The following is a 17,678-nucleotide window of genomic DNA, read 5'->3' as shown; positions in this document are numbered from 1 at the left end:
ACGTTCCTACCAGGAATCTTCTATTAGTCATTTGGGCTGGAGGGTGAGATCCTTCCTCACTCTCCACCATGTTTGTTCTTTCCAAGGAGAGAGGGCCCATCTAATCGCAGGGCTTTTGCTTTCCTGAGTGGACTCAGGAAGGCTGTGGCTGAAAACGAAGGTGCTGAGAGGCTGCAAGGAGAAGGGAAGGAGGTGGAGGCTCTGGTGGAGTGAGGAAGAGCAGGGCAGTATCCCATGTCCTCTGATGTTAGGGGTGAGGTCAGGAAGGTGGGTCTCACCTTCTCCTTTCTCTGCCCTGCATCGGTCACCATGGTTTAAAAATCAATGCTATTCCATGAGAGGGCTGCCACTTATCATTTCAGTTCCAACACCTGCAAAGTCAAATTATTGTCTCCCAAATCTACCCAGCACCATAGGCTTGAATAGGGATTATGTGCTCTAAGACCATTCATGAAAACAGAGACAACCAAGGAGACAGTCACCCAATGCTGTCCCTTCAGCTTGCATTATTTTCTGACAAGACAGCTCTGCCATCCATGGAAGCCTGTGTGCTCCTCCGTCCCTGGATCTTTACGCATCCTTTTCCCCACAAACCCAAACCATCCCTCTTAAAATGAAAAGCTTACGAATACTCACCCTAGACTGAGTCACGAGTTTCTAGTACAAACTTTAATTAGACTTGATTTTTAAAAAATTTCCCTTGTGGCTTTTATTTATTAGAGAGAGCAAATGTCTCTAGTATTAAACTTATATGTCACAATGCCGCTTTATCAATGGCCCTAATACATTTCGTGTGCTTTTCAGAAAGATTATATTCTTCCCAGAGCTGTCTGAATGTCTTTTTGAACCCCTCAAGACTGGACACCAAGGAGTATAAATAACCATTAAAAAAATCACACTCCCTCTACAACCTTAAATCTGAAATGTGAATATATGAATAGAAGGGCTCTGGAATAACAATGCAGATTTATGGAGAATATCAATTTAAGTTATATCACGGGATCCAGCTATGCCTTTCTTCGTGGAGCTGGGGATTTGTTAAAGTTGAGGTACGGTTTGGGGCAAGTGTGATTTATGGTTAAAGTCATCTGAAAATCAATACAGTTGAAGATCTCTGACATAAGGATCCCTTGCAGAGCTAGACGTGATTCTAAAATTGGGAACACAGGAATAAAAATCAAATCTTGAGTAGAAGTAGCTGAAAATTGCAGTGATTCCGGGAAGCTTGGCTTCTAACTCCCCACTGTTTGAAGATGGGCTTGTTTGTTTTTTAAAACAGCCAACATAATTCAGCTGGAGGAGGTAGAAAGAATTTTCTATTCCTTGTTTCTGTAGAAATCAATGGACTTTAGCTTGTATAATTGTCCCCCCTGCCTTTAGTATCTAAAATAAAATAACCCTCGTTGCTTGCATTACTCAACACATTTCTGCGTCTTGGTGTCTATGGCTAAACGAGTATTAATTAGATAGTCCGCGGAAAGCTGGCTGGGGATAGAAGGGGAGGTGGGGGAGAAAGGCAGGGATCGCAGCAGGGTGGACTCGCGGCCCTGATTTGGGATCCTGACAGCAACTTATTAGGTGGCCTGAGGGCCCGGTGCCAGGGGAGAGAGAGCGTTCCAGTAGCATCTGACCTGTATTAGGGACAGGGGCGCGGCGGAGGGGGCGAAGGGGGCGGGGGTGGAGGGAAGGTGGCTGGGGGAAGCCCAGGTTCGCAGCTAGCTCCGGGCAACAGAGGGAGTAAGGGGGGGCAATGAGGCTGGGGCCAGGCGCCAGCAGCAGCCACGCCCCCCACCTCCCCCGATTTTTAGGGAAAATTCTCCAAAGCTCTCGCACCCTCCTCTGCCTCCTTCCACCCTCCACCCTCCCGGCCTCCACTGAGACCTCTTTAAAACCACCCAGGGGCCGCCGGGTGATGAGGCCGGGAAATGGGCAGGACTGGGGGCGGGGGTTCGGGGGCAGCGCACGGGAAACGTCTCGAAAGCAGCCAGACCCGGCGACTGAAATGAGGCGGAGGAGCTTGGCGACGGGAGGCGCAGGCTCGGAAAGGCGCGCGAGGCTCCAGGCTCCTTCCCGATCCACCACTCTCCTGGCTGCCCTCCGAGTCACCCCCGGCAGCCCCCGCCGCTGCAGGGCGAATAGACCCCCGCGGACCCCCACGCGCGCGGGGCCGGGGCCCTAGTTCAGGCCCTCGCTTCCCCTTTAAGGGTTCTCGAAACTTTCCCCCCGGTATCAGATGAGCCTCGTCACATCCGTTGGCCGTGGCCGCTGGGGCGCTTTCCGAGGAAATTCGGGACTCGAGTTTCCCGGGGAAGAGGCGCGGCCTGAGCCCGGCGAGGGTGGGCAGGGCAGGCGCAGGTGGACCCCGGCGGCCCCGGAGCCCCGCTGTGACCTTGGCCGCGGGGGAGGGGCTGGGCCGCTGCGGGGCAGTCGCGGCCGCCAGAGGGGGCAGCGGAGAAGAACTTGCCCAACTTGGCTGCGCGGGCTGGGGCGGCTCTGCGCCTCCGCGCCCGCCTCCCCGGCCTCCGCCTTCTCCCCTCCCGCGAGCCTCCTCCCCTCCCGCGAGCCTCCTCCCCTGGGCCCTCCTCCCGTCCTCCCCGCCGCCGCCGGTCCCGGTGCGCGCCCATCCCTGCCCGCAGCCCCGCGCGCCGGCCGAGTCGCTGAGCCGCGGCTGCCGGACGGGACGGGACCGGCTGGGCTGGGCGCGCCCCCCGGGCCCCGCCGTGGGCATGGGCGCACTGGCCCGGGCGCTGCTGCTGCCTCTGCTGGCCCAGTGGCTCCTGCGCGCCGCCCCGGAGCTGGCCCCCGCACCGTTCACGCTGCCCCTCCGGGTGGCCGCGGCCACGAACCGCGTGGTTGCGCCCACCACGGAAGCCGGGACCCCTGCGGAGCGCCACGCCGACGGCTTGGCGCTCGCCCTGGAGCCTGCCCTGGCGTCCGCCGCGGGCGCCGCCAACTTCTTGGCCATGGTAGACAACCTCCAGGGGGACTCTGGCCGCGGCTACTACCTGGAGATGCTGATCGGGACCCCCCCGCAGAAGGTAGGGACCCCCGGTTGCTGCCGCGGGCTTTTCGGGCTCGTTGGAGGGAGGGGGCTGTCCAGAGACGCCTCCACGCGGCTTAGCGTCGCCCCCAAAGCAGCAGCTGTCCCCGCACAGAAGAGCGGGGAACGCAGAGGGGCTCGGGTGGGCCGGGGAGCGGGGGCGCTGGCTGTTGAGTCGCGGAGGACGGCAGCCCCCGCCCGGGGCGCACGGAGGGGTGTGCGCGAGTGTTTCAGAACTTGTGAGCTCCCCCTCCGCGGGGCTGGGCGGGAGAGGAGACCTGGAACTTGCCGCCTCCAATAACGTGATTTCCTTCTTGCGGGCGACACCTACTTCCAGCGGGAGACGGAGCGGTGGGCCTTGGGCGACGGGCTATTATGGGGAAAATCACCTCGTGTTCTTACTTTCCCTCCCCCCCGCCCCCCCACCATGCTGTCTCATTGCTAAAGAGGCTCGTGGCCGGCTTCCAAAGGCGCAGTACCCTTTAAAAAGGATTTATGCATGAGCTCAGCTAAAAGCAACCCGGTTAAGAAGTGGCTCGCTTGCTGCTCTGAGGAAGGAGCAGCGTCTCCCCTGCGCCCGCTTTGCTTTCTCCGAGTTGGTTTGTCAGCTGTGTCCTCGCTCATCCGGCGGCCCTGCCCCTCTGCACGGTGCGATGCATCTACACGCGGGTGTGCAGAGAGTGTGAAATGCAGTCCAGCTACCAGGAGAAAAATAGGGGCTGAGTGAGGTGTCCGGGGACCAAGTGGTATCCCGATTACAACACAAAAATAAAATCAAACAGCTTTCCTTTTCTGTTACTCTGATGTTCATTTACTAACACTTTTTGTAGCAAGAAACAAATGTTCCCAAGCACAGTAATCTGAAAAAAAAAAAAAAAATCCCAATTGATCTGCTTCCCCTCCTACTTTCAAACTATCTAATCCAAGTGGGATTTGAAGTCCTTTGCTCAATTGAATGCAGTATTTGAAGATACTTTATTTTTATTTTTAACATTGTCATTTGGGTTTTGATTCAGCTATGATTCCCCCATAAATAGAACATACTCATGACTTTTGTATAATTCTCATTAAATTATTCAAGACTTTAAGAGGAAAGACATGCCATGCTAATTCTTTTAAAAAAGGAAACTGCCGAATAACTTCTGTAGTTGTTTAATTAGTTTAGGGGAAAAAAAACCTTCAAAAGCGTATATTCAAACTTTGATTCTAGTTGCCTTTCATCTAAGTCATGGGAAGCCACGTGAGTGATCTTTGCCATCTCCGGGAGTGGATGGTTAGAGGGAGGGCATAGGAATCTCCTTCAGCTGAGGGAGCTTAACTTGGCTGTAAGATGTGGTCTTGGTGCAGCCAACACGTGGGAACATGCGCCTGGTGCTGAGAACCTTGTAAATATGACAAGATATTGAGGAAGAACCTCTTCTGTGACTTACAGAGAATCTTTTGGAACAGGCCTTGAATGAATCCCCATTTGACATGTGTGCTTTGATGCAAGGGAATTCTCTCTACTAAAAGTAAATTTGGGTGGTCTGAGGGCTATGATGAAAGAAGCCCTGAAACCCTCCCTCCAGAGCAAAGGGGAAAGGAAGAAGCCTGAAGAAGGACTAAAAAATACTTAACTTGGGCAATCAAAATAAAAAAAGCTTTTATAAATTATAACTTGCCTGTTAATTAATTCAATGACCTTTACTTTAAAATGATGAGGTTTAATTAATTTAATTAACAGAAATGTATTGAGTACCTAGGCTCCTGTCTTTACCATCGCCAAGGCAGTAGTTGGTGCAAGATTACTTCCTCAACCATTAGCATGTTTCCAGGGAGGGCTGCTTCTACAGAGACAGATTTAATTTTTACATGTGATGGGGAACGAAATATCCTGTACCTCCTTCCTGGCTTGGTTTAGCGATAAGCTGCTTTATAGCAAAATCTTTCCCAATGCCTACTGTAAATTCAGGCTTTACTGACTACTGCATTAGGATTCACTACCTGCCTGTGTTGCCCTGAAATGTCTCTGACCACCAGCAGGGTGTCAGCAGCTGGCTAGAGGGGGCAGCAGTGAGGTGACTTCTGAACCTGGAGTGAGCTTTCCTGCTCTATTAATGGCCAGGAGTCATGCATTTATTCTCTGCTGATTCTCTGAAGCCTAAAATAAAAATTGCTTAGGTGGAAAGAAAAATGGAATTGTAAATTCAAGCGATAAATAACCAAGAATTTTTCAAGAATTAAGTAATCGTCATAGACAACGTCTGAAAGCTGAGTACATGACAAGCACTGCGCCCTGTGCTTTAGGTGTGCTTTCCCAGGAATCCCTACCCACCACCCGCCACCCCTCGGGGGTCTTATATGCATTTGGGGGTGGGAAAACTGAAGCTCGGAGAGACTGAATGACTTTCCAGGGCAACAGGGCAAGAAAGAGGGAGGGCCAAAAATGGAAGTCAGGGAGCTGAACTTCAGAAGCCAAGTTCTGAACCACCAGGCAGATAACGACTTCCTTTCCTTCATGCCTCCTAATCTCTTTGGTTTTGGCCTCAAACTACCCTTTCTAGCCAGAGAACCCTGAACTTACACCCCAAGGTGTTAGAAACTTAATGTATGACTGCAACTGGACCCTCCAGAACTCCCTGCTCTTCCCCCATCTCCTCCTTCCTTCAGCACTGCTGAATGAGCAACAGAATGAAGGGCTGGATCCAGGTGTGCATGGGAGAGGCCTTGAGATGAGAGGTTCAACGGGAACCAGAGCCCTCCAGCTCCCCTTCTTTTATGGGAACGTCAACTGTTGGAAGTGTGCTTGTTCCCCGAAGGCTTTAATCAGGAACTGGAGGTCCATTGTTTGCCCAGTGACTCTGTGAGGAGTCACAGGCATGTGCCCAGAAGCCCGCGTGAGAGCTGCAAGGCCTATGTGCTGGCTGGCAGGGCCACGTTGGCATGGAGATGACTGCCAGGTTTGTGGCTGATCCCATTATGTGGGTTCTTTCGAACCGTAGAACTTTTGAACAGTTCTTTCAACCAGCATCTGCTTGAACCGTGCAATTTGGTCTTAATAATAATAACACTCTTCTAAAGCAATTATAATTACAGCAATTTCCATTATTAAAAAAGAGACTTTCATGTTAACACAATAACTCCAGCTGAAGACAGGAAAAGGTGTACAGCCATATACCTTGTAGTAGCTTCAGAAAAAGCCTTTGGGATTTTTTTTCTGAAAGATTTTCTGTCATCTCCACTAAGACAGGTAAAGCAGACAGCAAAACTATTCTCATACCTGAATACTTGAATGTAAAGGGCCACCTAATTATTTTGGCAAATCCTATTTTAATCATGGTGCATTCACTTGATTATCAGCCTCTTAGTACACGGTTATTTGGAAGACTTGTATTGAAAATATGGACCGAGCATATGCAATAAGAGTTTGTGTTCTTCAGAAGAAGCCATCCAGGCTCCCCAAATGGAGCTGACTGTAGGTGAGGCTGAAAACAAGAAGGCAATCCCAGCAAGGAGAAATCTGAGGGAGCCACCTCAAATGGTAAACTATTAAAGACTGAGAAAAAACAATTACTGAGGTTGAAAGAACAAGAAAGTCAAAGCCAGTTTGCCACCAGCTCCTTCGAGTGAGAAGTGGCAGCTCCTGGGCTTTAGAGAAAGAATTCATCAAAGACTGTATTACAGAGGACTGGGAACAGTGAGCCAAGAAATCAGCTTGAAACAACAAGGAGGGACAGGAGTCTGAGAAACAGTTTATAAGATCAAGAGCTGACCTTGATTTCTTGCTGATGGAGTGTTGGACACTCAAAGGGCATGTGAAGCGCTTTGCGTGGCTCACCTCATTGTATCCTTGCAAGGTCCTGGAAAGTGTGCACAGTGATGTGACTTAATTTTCAGACGGGGTAACCGAGGCTTGGAGAGGCAGAGTAGTTTGTCCAGGGCCACACTAGTGAAGGCAAAGCGGGGCGGAGCTGTCAATCTGGGTCTGCCCAGCTCAGTCTTTGCACTTCACTGCGGTTCCTCCTTAGGTGCAGTGTTTTAGTTACAGTAACTTTTTGAGAAGAACCATCTTCATGCTTCTGGAGATGATGTGGTTTGACAGGAAGCATCCTGGCGTGATTACAGGTCCTGAACACTGTAGTGTCACACCTGTGACCATGAGCAAGTGTGTAACCTCCCTCGTCTTCCCTTTCCTCAGCTGTGGATAATCTTCTAATTTCTGCATTAATGTCCTGGTCTCAAAACAATAGAAACTTGTTCTCACAATTCTGCAGGCCAGAGTTCAAAAAGCAAGGTGTCAGCAGAAACACTATGCCGCCAGAGGCTCTGGGAGAGGGTCCTTCCTTGGCTCTTCTTAGTGTCTGATGGCTGCTGGCATTTCTTGGCCCTTGGCTGCCATCACTCCAATCTCTCGCATCCGTGTAAGTTTCTGTGGTCAAATTCCTCTCTTCTTATAAGGAGACTAGTCATTAGATTAGGGCCTGCCCTCCTCTAACCTGACCTCATCTTGATCACATCTGCATAGACCCACTTTCTGAATAAGGTTAAGTTCACAGGTACCGGAGTTGTGTCTTCAGCATATCTTTTGGGGAACATGATTTAATCCACAACAAGTTCATTCTAAGTTTTTCATTCTATGGATTTTTTTTTCTTTGATTCTACCTCGCCTTTTAATTGTTAATAATTTCAATTTGGGATTCAAGTGTAATTTTTATCATAGGCAATAAACAAATGATGATTTTAGTGCTGTATTAATATGAAGCCTGTGGCAAGAGAGTGCCCTGGGGCTTAGGGTGGGAGAAGGAAGAGAGGAGGGTTTCTGCTTCCCTTCTGTACTTCTGTATTGTTTTTCCTGCTGGAGAGTAACTGTTTAAAAATTTAAAATGTCAGGCCGGGCACGGTGGCTCGTGCCTATAATCCCAGCACTTTGGGAGGCTGAGGCGGGCGGATCACCTGAGGTCAGGAGTTTGACCTGACCCAGCCTGGTCAACATGGTGAAACCCCGTCTCTACTAAAAATATGAAAATTAGCCAGGCATGGTGGCTTATGCCTGTAGTCCCAGCTACTCGGGAGGCTGAGGCAGGAGAATTGCTTGAACCCGGGAGGCAAAAGTTGCAGTGAGCCGAGATCGTGTCACTGCACTCCAGCCTGGGCGACAGAACAAGACTCCGTTTCGAAAAAAAGAATTTAAAATGTCCCATGTCATGTTGCACTAATTCTAGAATTGCTGAAATTAATGTATAATATGAGAGAAATCCAATGTGTGCAAGATTAGATCAATGATATTTAAATACCTATGAGTAATAAACACTTATGTTGGGATGGATGTAGAAAGCTTCAGTATTTCATGTTTTAAACACATTATAAGGCAACCCCCTTATCAATCAGGATATATTTAATATGAAACAGGTGCTTCCCCCCATACTTCCCGCCATACTCATCCCTGATCTCCTTGTGTGATCTCCTTGTTGTTGGTAGGTTGGCTTCACCTCCTCTTGCCTGCCCGTTTTTCCTTTTTCCTCCTAGAATGATCCCAAAAGGATAAGGCTAGTTGTTGTGATGAGTGGCTTTTTTTTTTTTTTTTTTTTTTTTTTTAAGACAGTCTCGCTCTGTTGCCAGGCTGGAGTACAGTGGCCCGATCTTGGCTCACTGCAACCTCCGCCTCCCGGGTTCAAGCGATTCTCCTGCCTCAGCCTCCTGAGTAGCTGGGACCACAGGTGTGTGCCACCACGCCCAGCTAATTTTTGTGCCTTTAGTAGAGACAGGGTTTCACCATGTTGGCCAGAATGGTCTTGATCTCTTGACCTAGTAATCTGCCCACCTCGGCCTCCCAAAGTGCTGGGATTACAGGCGTGAGTCACCATGCTCGGCCAAGTGGCTATTCTTTTGTGGTGGTGGTACCTAGCTGCATTGCTCCCAGGGGTGGACGGGGAGGAATTTAAAGGTGGTGTTTTTCTCCTTCTCCCTGGTATCTGACAGCATGCCTTGGGATTTATGTAACATCTCATTCATAGACCAGAGCAGGTCAAGCCATTGGCCTCTGAATTCAGGGTCTACCTGTGCTGGAGAAGAGGTGGGGGGTTAGTGGGCACTGACTCTTGCCCCACCCCCACACTGGGTACAGCAGGAGCGGGGTGGTGGTCCTGTTTGCTGGTGAGTGAGGCCCCTCTCCAGGTGACCTGAGGCTCCGATGACTGACTGTGGGCCTCTGCCTTTCCTTGAGTCCCTTGCTGTGTGTCATGGATCCCTCCTCTGGGTCACCCTGTTTGCCCGGCCTTGGTGAGACACTGGGGCTCATTGTATGTTAAGGTAACACATACTACCTGGACGATAGGGCATACCTGTGAGGCAGGTGGGCAGCCTGGCACCCCTTCTATAATTTCCCTGGGTATAAGCATGTTTCTGGTGGAACCTGAGGAAGAGAGTGTCACCTCTTCTGGGTGACTTTCCTGGCCTGGCTCCCCTTCATCTTCTCTTGGCCTAGATGTACTATTTTGATATTTGACTATTGCTACTCAATACAAAAAAAATGGTCACTTTTTTGCTCTTAGAATTCTCAAAAGAAGAAAGAGTACTCTGGGAGTGCTGACATTAACCACATAAAGGAAATGCAATGAGTGGGTTTGTTCTGTGCCAACGCTCGCTGTCCAGCCCAGGCCCCGGGTGGGATGTTTTCAGATTTTTGTTGTATGGCGATCATATACCTGCACCTAGAAATATACAACCTCAGTGCTGCCACTGCAGGAAGACAACGAGACTGTCTAGAGTGTAACGTGGCAATGCCCTGGGCAGCACCATCATTCCAGGGAAGCATAAAGGGAAGTGGGAATGCACACTCCATCCGTTTCACGCTAGGCTGAAAGTGGCAGGGGGAGAACTTACACCTGGCCTGCTAAGGGCAGCCTCGTGTTCCCACTTCAGAGCCCCAGCTTCTCCAAAGCCAGTGCTTGGGAAATGGCCTTGTTGGCAGCAGGCAGGACACTGGTGCAGTGTGCCAGCTGTGCAAACCCCCACCAGCAGCCAAAGAAAACAATTTCTAAAGCAGCCCCCAGGATTTCATGCCATGGGGGTGGCGAGGGGTAGGAGGAGGTGGAAAGCATTGAATCAGAAAGTTTTGCAGGTACCAGCAATGCCAGGGTTAATATGGTCTGGCTTGCTTTTCAGGTGAGCAACTGTAGCTGGCAGGAGAGTGGCTTCTTTCCTGGGGCATGAATTCCAGAAGCCTTGGAGGGCTTGAAGCCTTGGTGGGCATGAATTCCAGAAGCCTTGGAGAGGCATCCAGAGCCCCTCCCACTACATCGTGCTGCCTCCTGGGGAAATTCCTAAGCTTTTTTTGAATCAGAAAAGCCACTGACAAGCAGACAGAATTGTGTGGCTTGTGCAGTGATTGGAGAGCTAGGTGCTTTGGGTACTAGTCCCAGATCTGCTACCTGCCGAATGTTGGGTATTGGAGAGAAGTCATTTGACCTGTCTGAGCCTCTGTTTCCTCATCTGTAAATCAGGGAATTTGAACAAGTGACCTCAGATTCCTTCTAGAAGCTCTAACAGTCAATGACATCATCTATTTCATTTGAGAGACTCTCCATAGCTCTAATTTTTTGCCCCAGACCAATATGCTTCAGCTTTGTGTGGGTGCCACACCTGGGGTTCTGTTAAAATGCAGAATCGGATTCAGTGACCGGGAGCAGAGCTGAAGGTGGCTGCTGCCAGCTCACCGGTCACACTTGGAGTCGTTGCTTCTTTCCCTAAACCAGCTGCCGATGGTTCCTGGAAAGACCAGGAGTGCCTTGCAGAAGGGCCTAGAAATACAGATTCCTACATGCAGTCCAGGCTTATTGGGTGAGACTGTCTGCACTAGGACCTGAGAATCTGCATTTTATTATATCCCTTGAGTCCCCTTTAAGCAGCCACGCTGGCCCCAGCCGTTGGACTCTATTTGGAGGCCACTGCAGAGGCCAGATTCCCCTCTGCTCAGCGGTTTCCTGTGCAGAAAGGCTGTGTTCTTTTGTCTTCCTGAATACTGTTCCTAGGTTCAGTCAGTGTTTCCTTCTCTTTGCCCATCTAGAAAATCTCCACCTCAAGCAGATCGTGTTCCAAAAACTCCTTGTGTTGGGCAAGTGGAAAACACGCAGTTTTTTCTAGGGATCTCATTCTGAGGTGGTGCTGCTCAAAATCTTGGTGCTGAATGTGTGTTTTTTGAGATTTCCAGTCTATCACGGGGCCGCAAGGTGTAAATATCAAGAAAAATGAATTACTAGAAAGACAAAGTGAAAAAGACATACGAAATACAAGTGTCATTCTTTTTATTCTGAGTTTGGACAGATGCTCTATTCTTCTACACTGGTCCCACAGTTTCTGAAGCTTCCTGTAATGATCAGTGGTTACCTTGTTCCCCAACTAACTGCAAATCCCTGCTCTACACAGTGCACTTGCTCCAAGGCAGTGCACACTAGAAGCTGTTACAAATGGTTCCAGTAACAAATTTGTTTGGCGGCCTTTTCCCTTGAATGAGACAGTGGTTATTTTTGCTAAAGCAGAAAGGAAATGTGATACTATTGGGCTGTGTTTTGCTCTCTGGAGTAATCCTGCTTGGGGAAAATGGAGGCTTGTTCCAGAATGCAGAAATCCCTGTTAAATGAGGCAGTCTTGGGCTGGAGGACGTCTGCCTGCATCCCCAGTGCCTCACAACTCATATCTCTAAAGGCCACTCAGGTGGGACACCATCAAGACATTGAAAATCGGCAGAAGGCAGGCAGGAAGGGGAGAGGATCGAACCTGTCAAAATAGATATTCAGAAAATCTGTGTTCTACAATAAGGCAGCCCTTCCCTCACAGCACACTTATTCCTAATTTCAACAGGACTCTGAGTCTTGCCCACAGCGTCACAGCCTACAGCAAATTAGAAACTGGGGTGGGGGGGGGATATTATTCCACCAGTAACACCCTTGGGATGGGGCACACAAGATGTTTGCCTTCCCACCTCTCTGTCACCTTCCCAAGAAAGGGTCAAGATGAAACAGTGTGTGTTTATAGTATTGCGAGAGTTAAGTGAGCCGCGGTGTATTAGAACCTTAGCCTCTCACAGCGGCAGCCGTGTGGTAAGCGTTCCATAAATCTTCGTTTAGAAAAAGTGGCAAATTCCAGGCTGATAGTAAACAAGGGAGGGAAGACAGGCAAAACGGAACAGCAACAACAACAGAAAACCCAAGAACTAGATGCCTAACAATCCGGGTCTGTGTCTTGAAGGCATGTGCATCCTGGCCTCTGATTGCAAAGCCAGGCCTTCTGTGGCCCCACGACGCTGCCTCCTAGCCCTCCTAAGGTGGGAATGGAGCTTCACCCCATGGTGGCAAACAGACCTGGCTCCATGGACCTCAACCCGGGCTGATCGTGTCCCCGCCCCAGGGGACATCTGGCGCCCTCTGGAGACATTTTGAGTTCTCACAACTTAGAGGGTGCTACTGGCATCCTGTGGGTGGAGACTGGAAGCGCTGCTCAGCATTCTTTGCCGTACAGGGCAGCCCCACAACAAAAGAACGATCTGGTCCAAAATGGCAACCCTGCCAAGACTGAGAAATCCTGGTTACTCAACACAGCAGGTCGGCTGGCCTAGGAGTCACTGCCCAGAGAGGCAAAGGGAGAATGTCCAGTGGAAACAGCTGCCCTGAGCGTACAGGGCATGCTGACACCTGCTGATTCCCCCATCCTTAAGGTCCTGTCTTATTCCTAACACCACGTGGATCTTCTTGCTAGATGCATTAAAGTGTGAGAAGAGTTAAAAATCACTTATAACTGGAGTGACTGGGGATTAAAGAGGAGAAAAAAATTGAACCTGACTCAAAGGATGAGCATGTTTTTCTTTCTTTCTTCAGCACATTGGCTGGGTGTGGTGGCCCCATGCCTATAATCCCAGCACTTTGGAAGGCCGAGGTGGGAGGATTGCTTGAGGATAGGAGTTCAAGATCAGCCTAGGCAACATAGCAAGTTCCCATCTGTACAATTTTTTCTTTTTTTTTTAATTAGCCGGGCTTGGTGGTGCATGCCTGTAGTCCCAGCTACTCAGGAGGCCGAGGCAAGAGGATCACTTGAGCTCAGGAGTTCAAGGCTGCAATGAATTATGACTGTGCCACTGCACTCCAGCATGTGCAACAGAGCAAGACCTTGCCTCAAAACATATTGATTAAGCACCTACTGCATGTCAGGGCCTTGGTCTAAGCCCTGGTATGCAACAGTCAACTAGACAGAGATAGTCTTGGCTTTTACAGAACCTCTCCTTATAAGGAAGACAGATTGTTAAAGAAGTAAACAGACTTTTAGAGGAGTGCCGTGAGACAGTGCAGTGTGGGAAGGGGTATGGGTGAAAGAATCCTGCTTTGTAAGGGCGGTTACGGAAGACCTCTCTGAGGAGGTGCAATTTGAGCTGAGATTGGCATGAGGAGGACTGAGCCTTCAGAAGTTAGGGAAAGCGTGTCCCAGGCTGCAGCCAGGGAGGTGAAGACTTGAGGGTGTCAGGGTGAGTGAGGGTGTCAGGGTGAGTGAGGGTGTCAGGGTGAGGAGTGAGGGTGTCAGGGTGAGTGAGGGTGTCAGGGTGAGTGAGGGTGTCTGAGTGAGGGTGTCCAGGGTGAGGAGTGAGGGTGTCAGCGTGAGTGAGGGTGTCAGGGTGAGTGAGCGTGAGTGAGGGTGTCAGGGTGAGTGAGGGTGTCAGCGTGAGTGAGGGTGTCAGGGTGAGTGAGGGTGTCAGGGTGAGTGAGGGTGTCAGGGTGAGTGAGGGTGTCCAGGGTGAGGAGTGAGGGTGTCAGCGTGAGTGAGAGTGTCAGGGTGAGTGAGGGTGTCAGGGTGAGTGAGGGTGTCAGGGTGAGTGAGGGTGTCCAGGGTGAGGAGTGAGGGTGTCAGCGTGAGTGAGGGTGTCAGCGTGAGTGAGGGTGTCAGGGTGAGTGAGGGTGTCAGGGTGAGTGAGGGTGTCTAGGGTGAGGAGTGAGGGTGTCAGGGTGAGTGAGGGTGTCAGGGAGAGTGAGGGTGTCAGGGTGAGTGAGGGTGTCCAGGGTGAGGAGTGAGGGTGTCAGCGTGGGAGTGAGGGTGTCAGCGTGAGTGAGAGTGTCAGGGTGAGTGAGGGTGTCAGGGTGAGTGAGGGTGTCCAGGGTGAGGAGTGAGGGTGTCAGGGTGAGTGAGGGTGTCCAGGGTGAGTGCACATGTATGGTGGGGAAGGTTTGCAGTGCTTCAGGCGCAGCTCCTCTCTCATCTAGTTTAAAATTGTGCTCTGAGGTTAGATTTTAGTAGAACAAAGGCCTTACAAAGAATGTGAAAACATTATGCTACCCTGCTTACAGGCAATTAAAAAGGAGAATAAAGTTGACAGTGCCCGGTGTGGGGTGGGGTGGAGAAGACCACAGAGACTGTTGTGTGTTTTATTCAACAGTGTCCTGGGCTGGTTTCTCCAGAAATGGCCCTGAGACATGGGTGTAAGTGTGGCTAGTTTACTGGGAGATGATCTCAGTGATGCACGACAGGCGAGCTCTAAGATTGAGGCATAGCCCGGGAGGGTTCTTAGCTTTGCCCCGGAAGGAACTCAAGGGCAACCCAGTGGTGGTAGCAACTTTTACTGAAGCGGCCAGCCGTGCACAGCAGCACCAGAGGCGCTGCTCCTTGCAGAGCAGGGCTACCCCACAGGCTGTGCGCCCAGAGTAGCAGCTCAGAGGCAGTTCTGCAGTCGTATTTATACCCACTTTTAATTATATGCAAATGAAGGGGCAGTTTATGCAGACATTTCCAGGGTGAGGGTGGTAACTTCTGGGTTGTCCGGTCATTGCCATGGAAAGCGGCAGTAACTTCTGGGTGTTGCCAGGGCCGTGGTGAACGGACTTGACACAGGTGGGTGTGTCCTATGGAAACCGGCATCTGCCCTTGACCTATTTTAGCTAGTGCTCACTTTGGTCTGAGTGCCTGAGCCCCACTTCCAGAGTTGAGGCCCGCCTCCTACTTCATTCCCCCTTCAGAGATTAGATAATCCTCCTTAATCTTAAGGGGGCTGCAGAAGGGCGGAGATCTGTTTTCCGTAACTACTTCCTGCTGAGTTTATGGACGTAGGCCCTGCCTAGTACTGGAGGAGTAAAAATCTCTGGATATCTGATCTAAGGGGCCCAGAGGCAGGACGATTTCATTCTCCGTGTCAGTGGACAGGATGGGCTGGAAGCCTTGTGCCAGCATTGTCTCTGGAACTGTGGTAATCTGGAATACACAAACTTTACTAAGAGGTTAAAGAAGCAAGGACCAAAAATTTGTAACAAGACAGTTGTCAAAGGTCCTAGAAGAGGTGAAAAACAGGTGAGACTTGGGAAGGCACTTTGGATGGTTGACCAGATATAGTTGGGTCAGTGCCCTGGTTCTATGTAACTAGGTAGCTTGCTCATAGAGCTTTTGAATGTTAACCTCAACCTGTCCGGAGTTAATATATGTGCAGCAGGTTGTATTAATAACTGCACGAGACTCCACCTTGTTCAGCTAGTAAATAATCCAATGCTAGTCTGTTATCGACAACTACATTTGCCAGGGTCTGGGGAATTCTTGAATTCTCTTTGATTCCTGAGCTCCGTTGGTGGCTAAGGATTCTAGGATTTGAGCCAAGTTCTTTAGCGTTAACTCATGGTAGGCAAAGCCACCCCAGGGTGCTGCTAGTCCTATTGCCGCGCTGATTCCTGCCAGAATTAGTTTTATTGCTTACTTATTTCTGATATTCTTGGGTCCTAGGGGTTCTAGATTGTGACCCCTGGAGGGGCAAGAGTGGCCAACATTCATTCACGTCAGTTCCAAGTTTTTTAGATACAAGGGAAAGTTATTCCTTAAAGAAGAGGTGACTCCTTAGGGAGTTGGAGTGGTTACAGGGTGTGACTTCTTCCCATTCATGGTCACAAACAAAAATGAGCCCAGCTGGGGCACCAAGAGAAGCCCTGCAGGGTGCGATGTTTATACTTCGTTGCCAGGTTGGGTCTATAGAGATATTTTCCACCTGTTCTCATGGTGGTGGTTGAACAATCTTTGTTTTCTAGAAGAAGGTAGTACTATCACCTTCCCAGATCAGGCAGTTGTTTTTCCTTTGTATGTTCCCATCCGGGAGAAGGTACCATATATGGTCTTTTCACTTACAAATGGAATCTCATTTACCTCCCTGTGGTCTTGGAAACTTGGCAACTAGAGTTGGATCAGAGCATTGCAGGGAAGCTTCCACTTTTGTGTCATTAATGCAAGAGTGGATGCAAAATCTAGAGTTATGAGTGCACTGGAGATATAGATGCCCAACTTCCCAGATTCCGATAATAGTGGTCAAGGCAGGGGGACAGCAGGGTTCAGGTGGGATCCACTAAGTGGGGGAGAGTTCCACTTCACAAGTAGGGCTTTGGGTATTTTGGGATTGCTATGGTTAATTAGGAAGTCTGGGGACATGGTCCTGAGATTTTCCAGATAGATCAGAAGATGAAACTCTCTACCCTGGGGGTGTTGATGACAAATCTAGCAACCATAAAGATGATTGATTCTATGATGCTATAATTTTTGAAATATTTACTGTAGAATTTTGTCCACCCTCCCCATCCACATACACACTGGCTTAGGTTAATTAGAAGAGCAAACAGAATTAACAGTGGCATCATGGTATCTGGTTGGGTCTTAGAGTAGCCTCTGTACCCAACAAGCCCACAGGAGATGTTTCCCAGGAGGAGGTGGCTGGTTAAAGCCATAGAAAGGAAATACTACAGTCAGGAAGAAGAGCAAGATTAATGCTCCTATTCCCATCTACAGCATTACATTACCTCTTCTGGCTGAGTGTTGATTATTTTAAATAGGTAGCAGAGGTCTTCCAAAGCTTTACTGATATTGGTTGTGGTTGTAGTGTCCTTCCTTTGTGCCTGTGACTCATAAGAAACAGGTTTAGTCCTGGATCTGTGTGCCCAAGTAGGTGTTCCCTGAAGTTTAACAGCAGTGGGGGTACTTAACAATACCTGATAAGGGCTCTTCCATTTTGTTGTAATCGATTCTTGGGGGATCCCTGTCTTTACCCTCTCTTTAAGGTTTTAGGAAGACTAAGTCTCCTGGTTTAACAGGGGAGCTATTTTTTCCTTTGTGGGGAAGGACAGTATTTTATTTTTATATTGGAGGGCCTTTTGAACCTGTCCTAAATTCTAAAGGGGAGGGGGAAGGTTCATATAGGTAATTACTACAAGCCAAGACCACAGCAGCTCAACACGTAAAATCCATAGGCAAATCAGTTTTACAACCCCATTTCCTGGCTTCTAGTTCTTGGCTTCCATACTGCTCAAAAGGAGTTCAAGGGCCAATGAGTACCCACCCACCTCCACACTCATCCACACTGTGCAGATGACTTAGACCATCTATAACATGGTTGAATTTCCTGACATGTTCTGTACTACCTCTTTCTTAAAGTTATTTTACTCTAGGATAGGAATTTACTATACAAGATTTCTCCACATATAAAATTACTCTTTCTTTATATCCTTCCTTGCAAAACAAACAAAAAATACATTTTCTATTCATAATGTTCTTTACATCTCTCTTTTCTACTCACTGGTTCACTCATGTTTTGAACCTCCCATTTAATAACTTCCAGATTAGACAAAAAAATTTTTCTCAATAAAGAATACATTTCTTT

The 17,678-nt window shown here is 49.3% G+C and overlaps 1 protein-coding gene across 1 annotated transcript in view; it reads left to right on the top strand.

Annotated features, from left to right (window-relative positions):
• Positions 1 to 2,636: 2,636 nt before the first annotated feature.
• Positions 2,637 to 17,678, top strand: part of BACE2 (beta-secretase 2) — a 107,055-nt gene continuing 92,013 nt past the window's right edge. Inside the window, exon 1 of the mRNA XM_032174732.2 lies at positions 2,637 to 3,038. Coding sequence (XP_032030623.1) covers positions 2,727 to 3,038 — 312 coding nt within the window. The 5' untranslated portion in view covers positions 2,637 to 2,726. The remainder of the gene's footprint in view (positions 3,039 to 17,678) is intronic.

The sequence above is a fragment of the Hylobates moloch genome, unplaced genomic scaffold (genome assembly GCF_009828535.3).
Source record: "Hylobates moloch isolate HMO894 unplaced genomic scaffold, HMol_V3 SCAFFOLD_14, whole genome shotgun sequence".
NCBI classification, from domain to species: domain Eukaryota; kingdom Metazoa; phylum Chordata; class Mammalia; order Primates; family Hylobatidae; genus Hylobates; species Hylobates moloch.
Note: the sequence above shows the minus strand (reverse complement) of the source record. Positions and strands in the feature narration are given on the sequence as shown.